This window comes from Limanda limanda, chromosome 21, assembly GCF_963576545.1.
Source record: "Limanda limanda chromosome 21, fLimLim1.1, whole genome shotgun sequence".
NCBI classification, from domain to species: Eukaryota; Metazoa; Chordata; class Actinopteri; order Pleuronectiformes; family Pleuronectidae; genus Limanda; species Limanda limanda.
Window position 1 is genome coordinate 10,716,305 of NC_083656.1, and position 16,588 is coordinate 10,732,892.

General features: G+C 43.4%; 1 protein-coding gene across 1 annotated transcript in view; it reads right to left on the reverse strand.

Moving 5' to 3' along the window:
• Positions 1 to 6,239: 6,239 nt before the first annotated feature.
• The window catches only part of LOC133028313 (neurotrypsin-like), a 30,541-nt gene continuing 20,192 nt past the window's right edge, over positions 6,240 to 16,588 (reverse strand). The window contains exons 3-14 of the mRNA XM_061095508.1: positions 14,741 to 14,983; positions 13,894 to 14,032; positions 13,395 to 13,573; positions 12,974 to 13,121; positions 12,453 to 12,631; positions 11,873 to 12,014; positions 10,074 to 10,294; positions 8,470 to 8,611; positions 8,099 to 8,377; positions 7,373 to 7,495; positions 6,990 to 7,258; positions 6,240 to 6,823 (exon numbers count right to left, since the gene is read on the reverse strand). Of these exons, the coding sequence (XP_060951491.1) occupies positions 6,240 to 6,823; positions 6,990 to 7,258; positions 7,373 to 7,495; positions 8,099 to 8,377; positions 8,470 to 8,611; positions 10,074 to 10,294; positions 11,873 to 12,014; positions 12,453 to 12,631; positions 12,974 to 13,121; positions 13,395 to 13,573; positions 13,894 to 14,032; positions 14,741 to 14,983 (2,648 nt within the window). The remainder of the gene's footprint in view (positions 6,824 to 6,989; positions 7,259 to 7,372; positions 7,496 to 8,098; positions 8,378 to 8,469; positions 8,612 to 10,073; positions 10,295 to 11,872; positions 12,015 to 12,452; positions 12,632 to 12,973; positions 13,122 to 13,394; positions 13,574 to 13,893; positions 14,033 to 14,740; positions 14,984 to 16,588) is intronic.

Genomic DNA, 16,588 nt, shown 5'->3' on the forward strand with positions numbered 1-16,588 from the left:
AAGTATGCTGAAAGAATGTATTCCTGGTCCCACCCACTGATCTGGATCCACTCCAAAAGTTGATGGGTTATTTTCTGATCAAAACCAAATCATTCGATGTCTCCTGGTAATCTGTTCATGCGTAGGTTTAACTAACCTCTAGCTGCAACTGTTTCTTTTTAAACACAATTCTAATAATTGTATCATGTTTTCGACACAATTTGCCAATAATGGAATTGTTTCATTAAAACATGCATCCAATCCTCTGACAAGTAATTATTAATTGTCTTATGTGAGGCAGGAAGAGTAGTAGAACCTTAAGGCCATTCTGTGACATGTGCTCCATATACATTTTTAACAACATGCTCCATTCTAAGATTCACAGTATAGACCAGTATAAACCTTGAAATCATGAGTGATGTTTCATATTTGTTTAGATTTAACTGATTTGTAGCTTGTTTCCCAATAAACGGACAAATTATATATCACCAATGTCAATGTAATCCAATAATAACCATAAATTGAAATTGTAAAGATTATTATTATTATTATTCAGGCAAATGAATTGGCCTTCTGAGGGCTTTAACATGCTCAAATTCTTACCAAAATTTGCAGAAAATTAAAAAGTGGTGAAAATGTATTTTATTTTATAATTATATTTATTTATATCTCTGCCTAACAATTAAATTGAACCCGATGCTTGTTTGCATGGCCCCTTGTGATGAATCATTGACAGAACTCATCATTGCTAAAGTGAGAGCTCCACAAATCTGCACCCTCCCACAGATGAACCCTGGGAACCCATTGGTTGGCCCCACCGCCATCCCATCATCGAAGAGAGGGCGGCACCATACTTACATCCACAGCCTGTTCCTCAATCCACTTCAATCTCTGATCTTCCACTTTCCCATTTATTTGAATTTAAGTTCTTCTTCTCTTACTGGCTCGTCTGGATATCAAACTCCCGAAGGCCATTGAGAGAGAAGTTGATCTCAGACGGTCACAGATGCAGTTCTCTGAGCGCTGCTGCAGCTCTGTGCATCTTTGCTGTGGTGCCCTTTATTTTTTTTAAGTCTTCTCAAGAGCTGTAATGACTCCTCCGGTTCTCCTCCTGATTGCCCCATGCTTCTTCTTAATCACACTAATGAGCTCTGATTGGCTCCTCTCGATTGAGGTCACGAGGGCGGTGAACACCTGCAAGCTCTGTCCTTGCGGGCGAGACGTTTGACTTCCTGGACGTTCTGCGGCTCCTCCTGCATCGTCTGAGGCTTTAACTTGAGGACAATGTTAGGAATGATTTTTATGTTATTTCATTGATCGTTTTTTCCCTCGATTGAGATCTTTGCTGATGCAGAACCGGTCCAACTTACTCTGTCCGTCCTGCACAACGTTTCACTTCTTGCTCTTTATGAAACTCTGGGTAATTTAATTCATTCACTGTTTCCCTCTCTCTCTCTCTCCCCACCTTTTCTAATCAGCTAACTGTCAAGTGTTTACAGTAATCCAATCAGATTTTGCCATGATCTCAATCAGCCAATCGTATGTCGCTGCCAAACTTGAAATCTGTCTCTCCTCTCTGTTGCCGTCAGCTTGTCAGTTCAGTCTCTACATCCCATCACCCACCACCAGTGTGTAGACCCCGGGTTGAGGGGCGGGGGGGTTTCCTATACTACGCATCTTCACCCTCTTTCAACCCCCGATGACATCACAAGGGGTCTAGGCACCAAATGGACCCTCATTTATCTCACGTGGCTTTTCTTCTTTTGTTCTCAAGGCAATACGTTGTGTTAATTTTTAATTTACAACTTCATTTCCACATCAGGGCTGAGCAGAGTCTGTTCAGGCCTGTGATGAGGCTCCAGGTGAATTCTGCACAACGATGCCAAACATCCGAGCTTCACAACCTTCGCCTCTGTCGTCTGCAGCAGATTTACCGACGCTTCTTCTGCGATTGTTTTTTTAGTGATTGGTGAATATCTCCTCGCAGTATGAGGTGACACAGAACCTCACAAAGGTTGTGGACACAGACAGGAAGCCTCGCCTGCAGCATTACTTAAACCACAGTGTTACTTCCTGAAAAACATCGGCTTTTGTTTTTCATCTCAAACCAATGAGCTTGTTTTTTTTCTTTCCTCGGCTACTGCAGCATGTGAAACGAGTCCGATTAACTGTATAACTTTAATCGGTCACTTTGGACTCGAGACTTTGGGGTGAAGGTGTCCAGACACTTTCATCATGCTGAAGTACCACATGCACAGGGTGAACCCGTCACTGGAGGGTGTGAATACAGTTGGAACTAGTGCACTGCATCTTAAACGAGTGAATGACACAGCTCTTCTGCATGTACAAATCTAATTATGTTTGTTTGTGGTCCACCATCTTCCCTCTCTTGCTCTTGCCACCCCTTATGTTGCTATGCTGCACATCCAGTTTGAGACAGATGTGACTTAACCCTTAGAAGGACTGACTCTTTGTTTCATAAATGTTTCTATAATTAATATAATCATTTATAATTATTCAATAATGTTGATAACACACCCAGAATCTAATACATTTACACACATATATATAAAATAGGGTAAATGGTAGGCTGAGTATCTTTTTTCAGTATCACCCAGATTCTTGTCCTGTTTTTGGAGTGTTTCCAATTTCTTTTTCCATTTTTCCACTAAATATTGCAGAGGAATCTTGTACTTTTCTAAATCTGGATCTAGTGAATTTAAATGCGGATTCATCAGGGGACCGTTGAGCCTCGGTGGAGTTATGTGCCCTTTGAGTGCCACTCTAGTTTCACTATTAAATACACGAGTGGCTACTCGTCCACACGAGAAGTCTCTGCCCCAACATCCACGCTTCTTTTTATTCCAGTAAGAGAAACTCGTCATGGAGAAAACTTCACATTTTCAATATTATTTCACATATTTAGCCGTTTCCCAGCTGCCGACTCATTAGTGCTTATTAACAATCAGTTTTTACAGTTTTGAATAAATATTATTAAATCCACAGCAACAAGGGCTTCCTCTGATGGCTCCCCCCCTCCTTTTATTCGGAGAGAAACAGTCAGAACAAAGGATAGATTACCAGGGCTCACGAGTGACTGAGGGCAGCAGCTAAGGAGATTTACTTTTCAATTACACACAAGCAATACATGTTTTGTCAGGATTTGTTCCCATTATTAATAAGATCCATGTGTATTTGGGATGGGTAAATGTCCGATAATCTCTGCAGGGCCTTGACAAGTTTGATTTGATCAAAAGCAATATGCAACTCATAAAGACCAGAAAGAAATGGAGCTTTGCATAACCACTGTTATTGGGCATCTTTTGCAAATAACAAACCACATTGTGAGGACGTGCTTGTGAGAAGAAAGAGGAGACAACACAACCACCGACGCAGACTTCTTCTTTTGCAGGTATATGTTTTAATACTCAACCATGATTCAGCACATTACACTGAGGAACAGCCGATGGGTGTAGCACAGTTAAAAGTAGGGCCTCCATCTTTAACACTTCCTCTCTGCTCCCACTCCGTCCAATACAAACAGTATTTACACGAACCCACAGGATCTGCAGGGCCACACGTCGAGTCCCCGGGAGCAGGGTGTATGTACAGGGGTCATAACAACAGGCATGGGGGGGGGGGGTCAATGTTCGCAGGTCACAAGATGCTTCACGACACAATGGTTCACAGTACAACAAAGCACAAGTCTGCACACTTACAGCGAGAGTATAAAAAGGAGATCCACCAGGGCCTAAGCTTTACCCAGCGACCCCGTGGAAATAGAGCAACGTCGCCCTCTTCTGGACAGATCACACGTCTGCTCAGCCAACAACTGAGCAGACAACATTACACGTCCACAGTTCAGCTACCTAAAAATGCAGAACACACACTATCTAATCTCTGGTAGTAGCAACAGCTATCTACCCGTCTATCTGCCTACTCGTTTATCTAACTAGAGCCAGTCGTGACGCGACACTCGGCTTCCGATGGCTTAGAGAGGAGACAATTGTCCTGTACAAGTTTAAAGGACCACACCAGTGGTTTTTTGGGGGGGATGTTTCTGCTGTAAAAAACATGTCTGCAGTGTTTCAGGGACTTTTATTATTATTGTGTGAAGTATATTTTTCCTGATTTCCAGGCAGCCAATGTTTCCTTTATTTCCTCTTTAGAATAGAAATCAATCAGATCCTGGAAGGATTTTCAAAAAGAAAGTCCATTACTGGTGAGGTAATGCAGTTTAATTGATCTGCGCTGCATCGCCTCTCAACAATTATGAAATTTTGGCAAAAAATATATTTCTTCACGTTTTATGATGTTGCAGGAGTCTGCTCATTGATTTTCATAATGCAAGACAATCAACGGCAGCCAACAGTTACTGGGAAAGTGGTGAATATACTTTTGAGAAGATTGTTGCACTTACAATATGAAGCGAACGTGCAAGAAAAATATTTAAAAAAAAATGTTTCTCACAAGAAAACACAACTAAAGAGTTTCCTGTAAGTGATGACTTTTTTTTAATGGTCAATAAGATTATTTGCTGATTGTAGGTTTTGCAGAGAGGTGAGAACCTTCCTTTCCCCAGTCTGCTTTTATTAACGTTAACGCGTCATTAACATTCACAAGTCACAAGTGCTCTTTCGAAAAGTTAGTGAGTCATCTGTGATTTGAAATGTAACACGAAAGTTGTGTCACGCGCTTAAATGGTTCAAAAAGTGGAAGCAAACTATTTATTTACCACAAATAAAGCCATTAAATATTATTATATAAAACCTTAACAATAGGGGCCTTATAAGAAAGCGGTACCCATTTTACACTATTATAAAACTATAGTTTACTGTGTGTTTGAGGCTGGGAGGTACAACTGCTAGACTAATACCACCACTACTACTACTACTACTACTACTACTACTACTACTACTTATAATAATCATAACAATGAAAATAATTAAGGGTGCTTTTTTCTTTTACATTTTTCTCATTTATTATCTACTGTGTAATTTGTCTTAAAAGTATCCTCCAATTATTTATTTTTTATTCGTAGTAGTTGTACTGCTATCAATAATAATAATAATAATAATAATAATAATAATTTGAGTGTGTGTTTTAAGATAAATGTTAGGAAAATATGTAAGAAAATCTGAAATAAAAAGTTAATATTTAAATATTAAAGCAAATATTTAAATTAGTTCTAACAAGGTGAGTTTTGAGTAGTTTTGTGACTTGTGACTTTTTAAAATACTTTTCTTCTTCGTTATCGTAACTTTGCAGGAATATCTGGCACAATAATTGACTTTGGATATAAACTACCTCACCTCAAGGTTTCCTTTCCTTCTATTACCTCTGAAATGTGTTTTCATTATTTTTGATCTCCCAGTTGCTTCCTGTATTGATTTACCCTCAGGTTTTTAATTTCCATTGAGAATTGGAATTGGGAACAACATAAAAACTAGAGGAATGAGCCATTTGATGTCACTATAATCTGCAGCAAACACACAATTCTGCCAAATCACTGGTGTGGTCCCTGGTTAAATACAGTAGCTTAGTCGTGGGTCTAAATGAACAACAGCACTTGCACCAGTAAAGGTAAAAAGACATCAGCCTGAAGAGAGGAGCCCTGTTTAAAATACACAAAATCACTCACACCGGATTTTTTTTCTCCATCAGGACAATCCTCATCTGCTGCAGGAGTTTATCTACATGAATAATCTCAGAGGGACACTGGTGATATGCAGTCAGCCTTTTATGCTATAGATGCTCTGATGGTTAGTTAGTCTGTGGAAATCAGTTCACACATGAAGACGCACAGTAAGAGGTTAATTTTAGCATAGATTCTTGTGTGACCATCTCAGAAATGTCCCTCGGACGTTCTTATGCTAACGCTATAGTCCTTAAAATGCATGCCATGCTGATTTTTTGATTTTCAGTATCAGTGTAAGCCCTCATCAGCACGCTGCCGGCGGAACGGCCGCTGTTCTGACGATGTAAAACACCAGACGTCACCGACACACTCTGCCGTCATCATTTTTTGTCTGTTAACATCGAATGGCAAGAGACTGTAAAGCGCTTTGAGAGGTCGCTGTGCCCGTCTGACGAAAAGCAGCCGCGAACACTGAGATCAGATCTGAAATTAGCACAGACACGGACGTTTTTTTACTTTTTAAGTTAAGAGCATCTTTCTATTTCATCTTCCTTTAACCCTCCTCCTCCTCCTCCTCAGGCGGTCACATGGCACAGATGGTAAGCCAATGGCGCGGCCTCAATCAGACCAGGATTTGTGTGTTTGTGTCTGCTTCATGGTGGCCGTGTGAGCTCTTGGTGTGTGTGTTACCGTGCTTATCGGTGTGCGAATGAGTGTGTGTGTGTTTCTGTTTGATCTCTCCGATTTCATTTGTCTGTTGTTGATCGTGCATGTGTAGGTATATATCGTCGCCCTCGCCGTGTGTGTGTCCTTCATGTGTTGTGTGCGTTACATCGTTGTGCGTCAGATCTTCTTGTGTCTGCGTGTGTGTCTGTGTGTGCGTCTCCGGCTCCTCCGGACGCTCCGTCACGTTGATGACCTCGTCGATCCAGCCCCTGAAGCGGCTGACTCGAGTGTAGAGCGCAGGGGAGGAAGGGTCAGCACAGCTGAAACCCCCGGCAACGACCCCGGTGAGGACCCATCGACCAGTCTCGCGTTGGCACACCAGCCCGCCTCCGGAGTTGCCCTGACAACTGTTGCCATGGAGGAGGCTGGTGTCTGGAGGACTGCCAGCACACAGCGTGCCGTGGCTGGAGAAACTGTCGCCATAGCGCTTCTTACATTGCCATGACGACATCAGAGGGACCCAGGATGCGAGAACGGAGTCTGGGAGAGACGACAGAGAAGATGATTAAAGAGGAACAATAAGGTAATTTAATCATGCTAACATGCTAATGCTTAGCAGCAGCGTTCACCATGTTCATCATTTTACGTAATCACTGACATATAAAAATGTTTAAAATTAGGAAAAAAACACCGAAGACACACAAACCTGGTCCTGTCCATCCAGCAGTAACCATGACGACACAAGAGGATGGACTGTTTGCTCCTGCTCCCGAATCAGCAGCAGGAAGGCAAGCCGCGTTCGTGGCAGTGTCAAAGGTCAGACAGTGACCCTTGGCGCTGGGCAGCTTCAACAAAGCCAGGTCATGACCCCCGCTCTGACCCTTGTACTTCCGGTGAACGACCACCTGCTCCGGCGTGAGGGTCTGCTTCGACGCCCCGACACGCACCACGTACTGGGAGGGGTCGCCGCCAAACCTGGAGGAGGGAGAGAGAGAGGGAGAGAAGGAACTTTATCTGGATTCTTGTTAATGTTTTTGCTGAAGATGCCTTCAGCGTAGGAAGCGATTTACAGCTCGGGGTCAGATTCACCTGCTGACACAGTGAGCGGAGGTCAGCGCCCAGCAGGGGCTGATCAGGGTGCCGCTGCAGAGAGGACCGCCATCTTTCTCTTGGGACTGAAGCCACACGGACACCTGCCATGGCCACGTGGTCCTGAGAGAGAGAGACGACACAAAATCCCTTCATTCTTCTGTGGTTGAGTCTCTGAGGCTTGTGCACAAAGCATTGTTCAAACCTGAATCATCACTCAGTGAAAACAGACTTTTTATTTTTTATACAGAAATGTGAAGTTTTATTAAAATGTAAATATGGATTCTGAAGAAGAAAACTAAAATTGTAACTGAACTGAAAAGGGATCTTTGAAATGTGTTCTTTGAATGGACAGAAGGTGGCAGTATCGAACCATAAAGAATTGGTTCAAATATTTAATTATTTCTCTTGCATGTAAAAATGTGTTTGAATAAAATATACCGTAAAAGCCATAGACTGTATATAAAGATGGCCGACATGAAGTAAAGCCAAAGTGTCCCGATTGCCCCCTGGTGGCCTGCTGCAGTATAGGTCATAAATCCTTCCTCTTCCTTGCTATGGGACATGAACCGAATTTAAAAGTCTAAGCACAGGTCAAATTCATTTTTCGGTAAAAATAGTTTCTGACATTGTAGGTACTTCTTATCACATTGATATTGGTTTTAATGTTTATTTTCTGATAATTGGGGTGAAACATCTTCATCATTTGGACGTGTTCTGTCTTACGTGAGCATGTTCTCCTCTCCTCGGCTCCTCCTCTTGCTCTCCTCCTCCACCAGCTTCCTCAGACCACAGCTCAGCTCCTGAGGCTTGGGCTGCGCCGGCCACTCCCGCGGTGCGACGTCACAGCTCACGCCGGCGTCGTCCCGGCGTCTGCAGCCCTGGAAGCTCTGACCCAGGGTGGGACACTCCCCCAGGAACTCCTCCTTCCCCGTGCACCTCACCTGGTCCAGGTGAATCGGGCCTTTCCCCTGACCGAACCCTCCTGTTGCCACGGCTCCACCACTGAACAGAATAAGGGAGAGAATATTATGAATATGCTCCTTTTTTATTTCATGGTATCACACTGTTCATCTTTCATGGACATTAACATTCACCTGTGTCCGAGCTGTCTGCACACCACAGCTGCGTTCAGGTCATTCCAGCCCGAGTCGCAGATACTCCCCCAGTCACCATGGAGATACACCTCCACTCGACCCTCCTTTCGGCTGCTGCCCCCCACAAGACGCACCAGGGGACCTGACAGACAGGAACGAAACAAACAACAACACAAAACTCTCATTGTTATTCAGGTCTGTGCATCTACACACTCCAGCCTCAAGATATATGTCTCCTGACAGAATTAAATGTCACCCGCACCCTGGTGTGTTTTTTATTCTGCCTCTATTCTCATGCTAATGGCCCGTGTGGGGACAGGAGGCGCAGCACCTCTGGAGCGATGAGACGGCAAACAGCGCTTTATCCTCTCTGCTGTCAGCGTGTGGCATTTAAAGTCTTTGGACAAACACATACCTGCGTTTTCACAATGAGGGGACGACGCAGTGACACAAAGGGAGACAGGTTTTATTCTTCATTCGACGCAATCGAACCATGTTTGCATCTTTTGTAGATCGTTCGATACAAAGTTAATTCTGATGCCATATCTGCAGAGGGTTCACTGAGGTGAAGGGAGTAACTCAGATTCTGGCGTTGGACCAGACCTCTACAGGGACTGATTGCCCTTTAGGTGGAAAAATTAATTGCAGTTGCACAGTCACCGAACTTCTGCAGTGCAGTGCAGTGTTTGCCAGTATTGTTCTCTTCCTTTATTCCTCCCTTCCCTTGCTCTCATTACCAATGTGGAGCATTTTGTCACCGGCATTGTCTGAAACTCCCGTCTCTGAAATTTGGAATTTGTTGTGATTATTTTGTGGATGTGCTCTGCTCTGCATTCCCCTGTTAAAAGCTTGTTTTTGGTATTTTCCCCTCCCTCTAAGATGTTAAGGTCAGAGGAAGCCGCGCCTTGTTGAGAACTATGACGCAGATTGTAATTTGTGGAAATATTATTTGATTGATTGATTTATTAAGCAGAACCCGTTTTGGATCAAAAGCTGTCAAATTAATCACTAAAATTCTTCAATCAAACTCTAAAGAAATTACTTTGATTTACATTATTATTTTTCAGTGCCGGATGATTATGTTGATCCACACACACACACCGGGGGCAGCAGAGGTCTGAATGTTGGGGCAGACAGATCTGGACTTAGGCTCAGTTCAGACCTGCAATTAACATCCAGCCTGTAATCCGATTTCACTTTCTTGCTCGATATGGAAATGCAAACGTACATCATTGCTTTTGGCGAATGTGTTGTTTAGGAGTTTCTGTGTTTGATGATAACGTGTTTGTTGGCACGATCGAGAGAGAGGCAGAGATAGAGAGAGGCCAGGAGGGGCTGAATGTGGCGGGTTCGGAAGACGTCAGCTGAGCAGGCCATCCTCCAGTCTAAATGTAATCTACTTAGTCACCTGGGAAACACAACTGAAACACCTGCTACACCTGCAGCCTGAGGGTGTACTCATCAGCTTCGAGGTGTGAATGTGTTCAGACACTGAATGAATTAGGTTTAATAAAAATAATACAAATTCTAATTGAGTCACTCGAGACAGGTTTCAGAAACTATCAAAACATGCCTACAAGCTTCATTCATCTCTCATCTCATACCTGTGGAAGGGGAGATAACCGGCACCTCGTTGGTGTCAAGGCCGAATCGGCCCCGGCAGCGAACGCCGACGTCCTCGCCGTGAGAGCAGTCGGTCCGCCCCCAGATCCCGTGCGGGCAGTCCAGCAGGGAGGTCTCTGATCCCTCACAGTGCACGTCATCCAGCAGGATCAGACCCACACCCTCCCCGAAGGTGCCGTCTGACACGACCTCCGCGTGACCCCTGCGGGCGGAGAAGACGTTACTGTCTGCTCTCGTAAAGCAGGATAAGTTACTGTGGTCAACACGCTGTCCGTTCACTTTCACATCATGCAGAGTGTGCAGGACAGTTTGGGTCCAAATGCTCTGAAAGCGAAAGTGGAACAGTTCAGACGACTGCAGCAGAAGGGATGTTATTGATGTGAGTTTTCCTCAGTAACTCTGAATACTTGATGTTTAATATAACACAGACACTCCGGGGAAATAAGCAGGCGACAGTGCTCCTGAAAAAAAACACAGACTATAACCAATAGCAGCAGAGCAAGACAAAAACCAAGCAGCTCTCTGTCCCAACTGTGCACCATACGTACCAGCATGTGGAAAACAGAATGACGCTTCACTTATATTACTGTGATCACAATGCAAACATAATGAAATGATATCAGCCGGGGCAATAATAAAACTTCCCCCCGCAAAACTCCAAATATAATAATGTGAAATTACTCCAAGTTGAAATACGTAATGTAACACAGAACATATATGAGTTTATTAAATATGAATATTGTAACTTGTACATTTGAGTTGTTTTTATTTAAAGTTAAATTAAGTAAAGTTTTTATTATATAATGAAACTCTCAGTGTACTTTAAAGCAACTTTAAAGCTGCCATGTTCATAGTCCAATGAATCTTAAAACCTGAATGTGAGTTCAAAATATAAGTTTCTTTTTTTGTTTTATCCAATAAAATACACCCTTTATCATGGAGGTCAAAAAACACGAGCGCTACGTTTATTTTTAAATAGATTCCTCTAGAGCTTCACACGTTCAGCTCATCGGCCTCAGGTCTGTGTGGCTGTGATCAAACAAAGTGTAATTACATTAGCAGCTTCAGGCCTTAAACTCTAATTTCCCCTGTTCCCCACTTCATCCAAACTTCCTCCGATTTACCTGTTGTCTTAATAAATCCCGCACAGCGTTCATTTGCACAGCACTAATAGCATCAGTGCAGTTAGAGGCGTGCCAGATGTTCCACTCTGCGCCCCCCCCCCTCCCCAAAACAACGTTAATGTACCGTGAATGAATCCCAACACGCTCTCAAGCATCTGCACATTTAATTACGTGCAGCGAAACTTTTTAAGACTTGAGTTTAACGCAGAAGAAAAAACAGAATGCAGTAGGAAAAGTGTAGAAATAGCTTTTTTCTTAAGGCAAAGAAAAAACTTTACTTTTAAAACAGAAACGTAGATCTGCAGAGGGATGAGCGCAGCAGGACTCTGCCGCAGTAATGACAGGATCAGTGCTGTGTAAATGGGCCTTATATTTAATTAATCACGTGAGCGGCTGTATGAGGCGACGAGTCATTTCACTCTCCTGCTTTTTTCTCTGTGTACCCAACGTTTATCAGCGGCTGGGCTTTATTTGCTCTTGCCGGCCACACCTCAGGTAATCATAGCCGAATAATGATGAGCAAACAGACCTGTCGTCAGTAGTTGGTGAAGAAAGTGTCTGACGGAGCCAAAACCCTGTTAGAGCCTTAGAATAAACAGTAGAAGTAGGTTCCCAGGGGCTTTAACTCCACAGGATCCCAGTGTTGTTTTGGGTACCTGTAGCCCAGCTGTCTGCAGACCACCTCCGCGTGCTGCTGGCTCCAGTGGTCGTCGCACACCGTCCCCCAGTCGCCGTTGTGTAAGACTTCCACTCGACCCTCCCAGGGACTGTCTCCTCCCACCAGACGCACCACGCCGTCTGCAACAGTTTCATATTGATTATTAAATCCTTCTGGAGACGTGGAAAGTGATTAAAGGCAGATACACTTCACTCGACTCTGCAACCACGAGCCAAGATGTCATTTTACAGAGGCGGCATTAACATTAAGCTTAATGCATCGTTTTCAGATTAATTAATCATCTTCGGTTAGTCAGATGAACGACAGCAGCTGTTTCGTGCCGGTCGATACTTTTATGTGTAACGTCTTACTTCCCATTAATCCTGTTTCTACTTGTCACACAGAGGATGTTGCTGCTTCATGTGGTAATGATTTATTGATGCTCTGTGGCTATGAATAGATACTTTATAAGCCTATCTGTGTATGTGAGAGAGTGTGTGTGTGTGTGTGTAAGTGTGTGTGTGTGTAAGTGTGTGTGTGTGTGTGTGTGTTTTGTGTGTGTGTGTGTGTGTGCATACCAGTGTAAGGGCTGCAGGAGACCCCAGCATCCTCCATGTGGTCACAGTTGTGTTGCTCCCAGTCGCCATGGGGACACTGATCCAGGAAGAGCTCGTTTCCTGTGCACTTCACGGCGTCAAGCAGGATCGGGCCTGAGCCCTGACCGAAGTGAGCCCATGACCAGGCCTTCGCTACGCCCCTGCAAAACACACAAACACACACACACACACACACACACACACACACACACACACACACACACACACACACACAAACACACAAACACACACACACAAGTTGGTTTTTGATCAAGAAAATAGGCAGATTCGTTGATACTTTTTTTGGGGGTCTTTTGTTTAATTTGTTGAGGGTAAGCAAATGATAACACCATTTTTATCCTTCAATGCACAGACACACACATTGAAGTAGGATTTAACATGTTAACCTTGCATTTAAGGGTCAGGACAGACGAGAAAGGACTAAATCTATTTGCACATGCTGTGTATTAACTGGGCGTAGAGAAAAAGAAAACTCAACATACCCAAAACCCAGCTGCCTGCACACCACCTCAGCATCTCTGTCGTCCCATTGGTCATCGCAGATCGAGCCCCACCTTCCAGTGTGAAACACCTCCACTCGACCTTCAAAGTCTTCCTCGCCTCCGACCAAACGCAGCGGAGGACCACTGCCTACAAAACAAAGTGGATATAGGAATTCACCTGGATCCAGCAGCATCTTCATATCGGCCTAATAGAGTCTCTGTCTCCTTTAAATCCAGTTTATTTGGAATTTTAAATGTCCTTTATTAGTATGATTGTAGCTGACAAAGTGAAGATACATTGAATATTACAGAAAAGTATTTTATAACAGGAAAATTATGTCTGTCATGAATCTGTCTTTCTCCGGGTTCGCGGAGGAGGGACATATCCAGGTTGCCAAGACACTGTAGAAGTCACACTGACCTTCTGGTGGCGCGCACAGCACAGCCGCCTCGTTTCCATGGCTACAGTCACCGGTGACGAACGTCCTGCTCCGGCACCTGCTCAGGGTGTCTTCATCCCCGCGGCAACCCAGCCGCTCGTAGTGAAAGAGGCCGGAGCCCGAGCCGAACTGCGAGTGCTGCAATGCTGTGCCGATGTCACTGTTAAAAAACATAAATAATATATAATTAAAACAAACAAATTTACTCAAGAAATCTACTTTTACATTTCTTTTTATTTCTTATTTATACTACTAGTATATTCCAAATAACATTGAAATAGCTCCACCTTGACCAGGTAGCGCAGTAAATGCTGCTTTAAAGTAATAATGATCTCATAATATAATAAATAATTGTAAAACATTTTTTGCTTTCTTTACAGTATTGTATAGTTTACTAAAATGTTTTCAATAACATTTTCAATGCAGGAATCAAGTTCTTTTACTCTTTTAATTTTTGTTAGTACTATAGTATTTGCCTACCCCAGACCCAGCTGCTTGCAGATCACGCTGGCGTCTCGGTCCGACCAGTGGGAGTCACACACTGCCCCCCACTGGCCGTTCAGGTACACCTCAACCCGCCCGGTGCCAGAGAACAAGCTGCCGACCAGACGAGCGGCGCCTAAAAGGCCCGAGGACAGAGATGAGGAGGTTTAATGCTCAGAAAACAACGTCAATACTCAGCAAGAACAGTCAGATGTTTGTGATATATGGTGATATTTCAATACGCAAAATCCTAACAAACAAGATCATTATTCACTCTCTTTTAGCTCAGGTTTGTTCTCCACCAGCTCCTGAATGAATTACTCTGCTGTGTAGCTGCTAAATGCTGCACCACATTCATCAGCTTGATGCTAATTTAGGCTGATTGGTAGAGAAAACAGAGAGAGTAGAGTTTACTGCAAAACATTTGAGGGCATCACCTGGAATAAACTGTGACGAGCCTTTTCAGAATTGACTGACGTTTTATAGACAAAACATCTTTGACCCCATTAAAAGATTTTACTTTTATGAGCAGCCGAACAAAAGAGTGATTTTCCTTTCTTATGTCTTTTTTCATTATTCCTCTGTTCATCTCACGACACTTCGGATTTACTGCGCCCTTTAATTGATTTTAAAAAGCGCACATATTATTTAATAATAGCTGTAGGTAGGTTTTTCACCCGTGTTATGCTGTTATAACCAAAAAGCCCAATATTGGAAGAACTTGATTGTACTTGATATAATATAACCTTCTCTCCTCATTTTAACTCTCTTTTAAGTAAGTGTTATAATAAATAAAGTTTAGGATTTTAACAAATGCTCAGGTTCTGGTCATGTGTGGCCGCACCCTGGTGGCAGTCGCAGTACGCCCATCCAATGGCTCCAGAGTTCTGTCTGAAGAAACACCAGGGGTTGGACTCTCGGTCCGGGTTCCTGCAGTAGCTGTGGTCGCCCAGCCCTCGGCCAGGGTACTGCATAACGTAGTCCGGAAACTCGGTCCATTTCAGACAGGGGGCGCCAGAGTCCGTCTGGGACACTGTGCCGTTGTAGTACCCCAACTCTGTGAATCCCTCAGAGCAGGACAGAGGCACTGCACAGAGACAGACAGAGGGAGAGAGTGAGGGAACGTGAAGGAGAAAAGGGAGAATAAGATGTTCTGGATGAAAAGAGGACGAGGAGGAGGAGGATTTGGGTCAGAGACGACAATGGGTATAAAAAGGAAAGTGAAATGGGGAAAGTTTGGAGGCGGATAGACGAGTGGAATAGCTCTTATTGAAGTAACATTATCCCCATGACTGTATTCTATCTGAACATAAACGCTTACATGGATGATTTCCATGAGCTGTCCGCTGCCACGGCAGGATCCTTCCTAATGCACCCTCACCCTCACTGATCCATGCTGGACCGGAAACATTCCCTCCACTTTAAACCTTTAATGCGGCCTTATTTAACACGGCGGTGACCATGGGGCTCTGCAGGGATCGTGTGTAAGTGGAGCTCGGACAGACCGAGAGGGAGACTGCTCACATCAAAGTGTCGTAAAATGAGGCCACAGAACATAGGAGCTCAAACACTGTGGCCTGAAAACTTACATCACACATTAACGAGCAGGAATCACACTGCAGATCAGAACAGGCACAGCAGAGTGCCTTCAAACGAAAGGTGGACTAATACAGTCCCAGGTGCTTTGTAAATGTAAAGGTGCAAAGTGGTGGGACCTTAATGGGGAGGTCTTTATGGAAGGAGCACGGCAGATAAGATGAAATAATCACGACGGCTCGAGATATACATCATCAGCTCTAATGTACGGTGGCCCTGAAGTGCACACTCACAATATCAACGCACTGAACACAACAGCAAATCACAGGAACAATGGCATTGCCTTATAATGGGAAAAGCTTAAAGTAGAATATATCTAAAAGGTTATTTGCTGATAGGAATGATGCACTGTCCCTCTTTTTAAACAGGAAGGAAAAGACCTGTATTATGATTTGTATTGGTGTTTCCTTATTCACTGTTTTGTTTTCCTATGCACTGCAACCCAGAAATGAATAAGAAAATATTCTTTATTTGTTGCTTGTATTTAATTTGATTTGAATTGCACTTCAGGGCCACTGCAGCTAGACACTGAACACTACATTTACATGAAAATGTGAAATACATTCCATGGGAATATCACAAATATCCTCTTTTGGTGCTCTGGTCTTATTTCCCTGCTTTCATGCATCATGTGCTCTGGGAGCATGGGACTCACAGGAGAACTGCACAGTGTTCTTAAAAATCTTTTTAAATTTAACAAAATGTCACTCAGCAGAGATCTTCCCTCCATCAAGGCCCAACAGTCTCCTTATGAAATCATGTTTAAATCGTCTAGATCTTGATTCTAGACCCCCCCCCACACACACACACACACTCCACCCTTTATGTGGATCTGCACCAAATTGCACAAACTCAAAAATATCATTCCCCTAAATATGCCTAATTTTCTTCATCAAGATCGGTGAATCACTCTCTGAGAAATTAACAAACAGGCTTAACAACGCCTCATTTCTTAGCGTTAAAGAAAGTGAAAGAAAAAAGTCCTGGATCCACCCCCTCATTCGAATTCACAAATAAAATTGTATCTCTGTCATATTCGGCATCCTTCCACCAAGTTTCATGGAAATAGGTTATGTAATTTTTGCTCAATATTAAA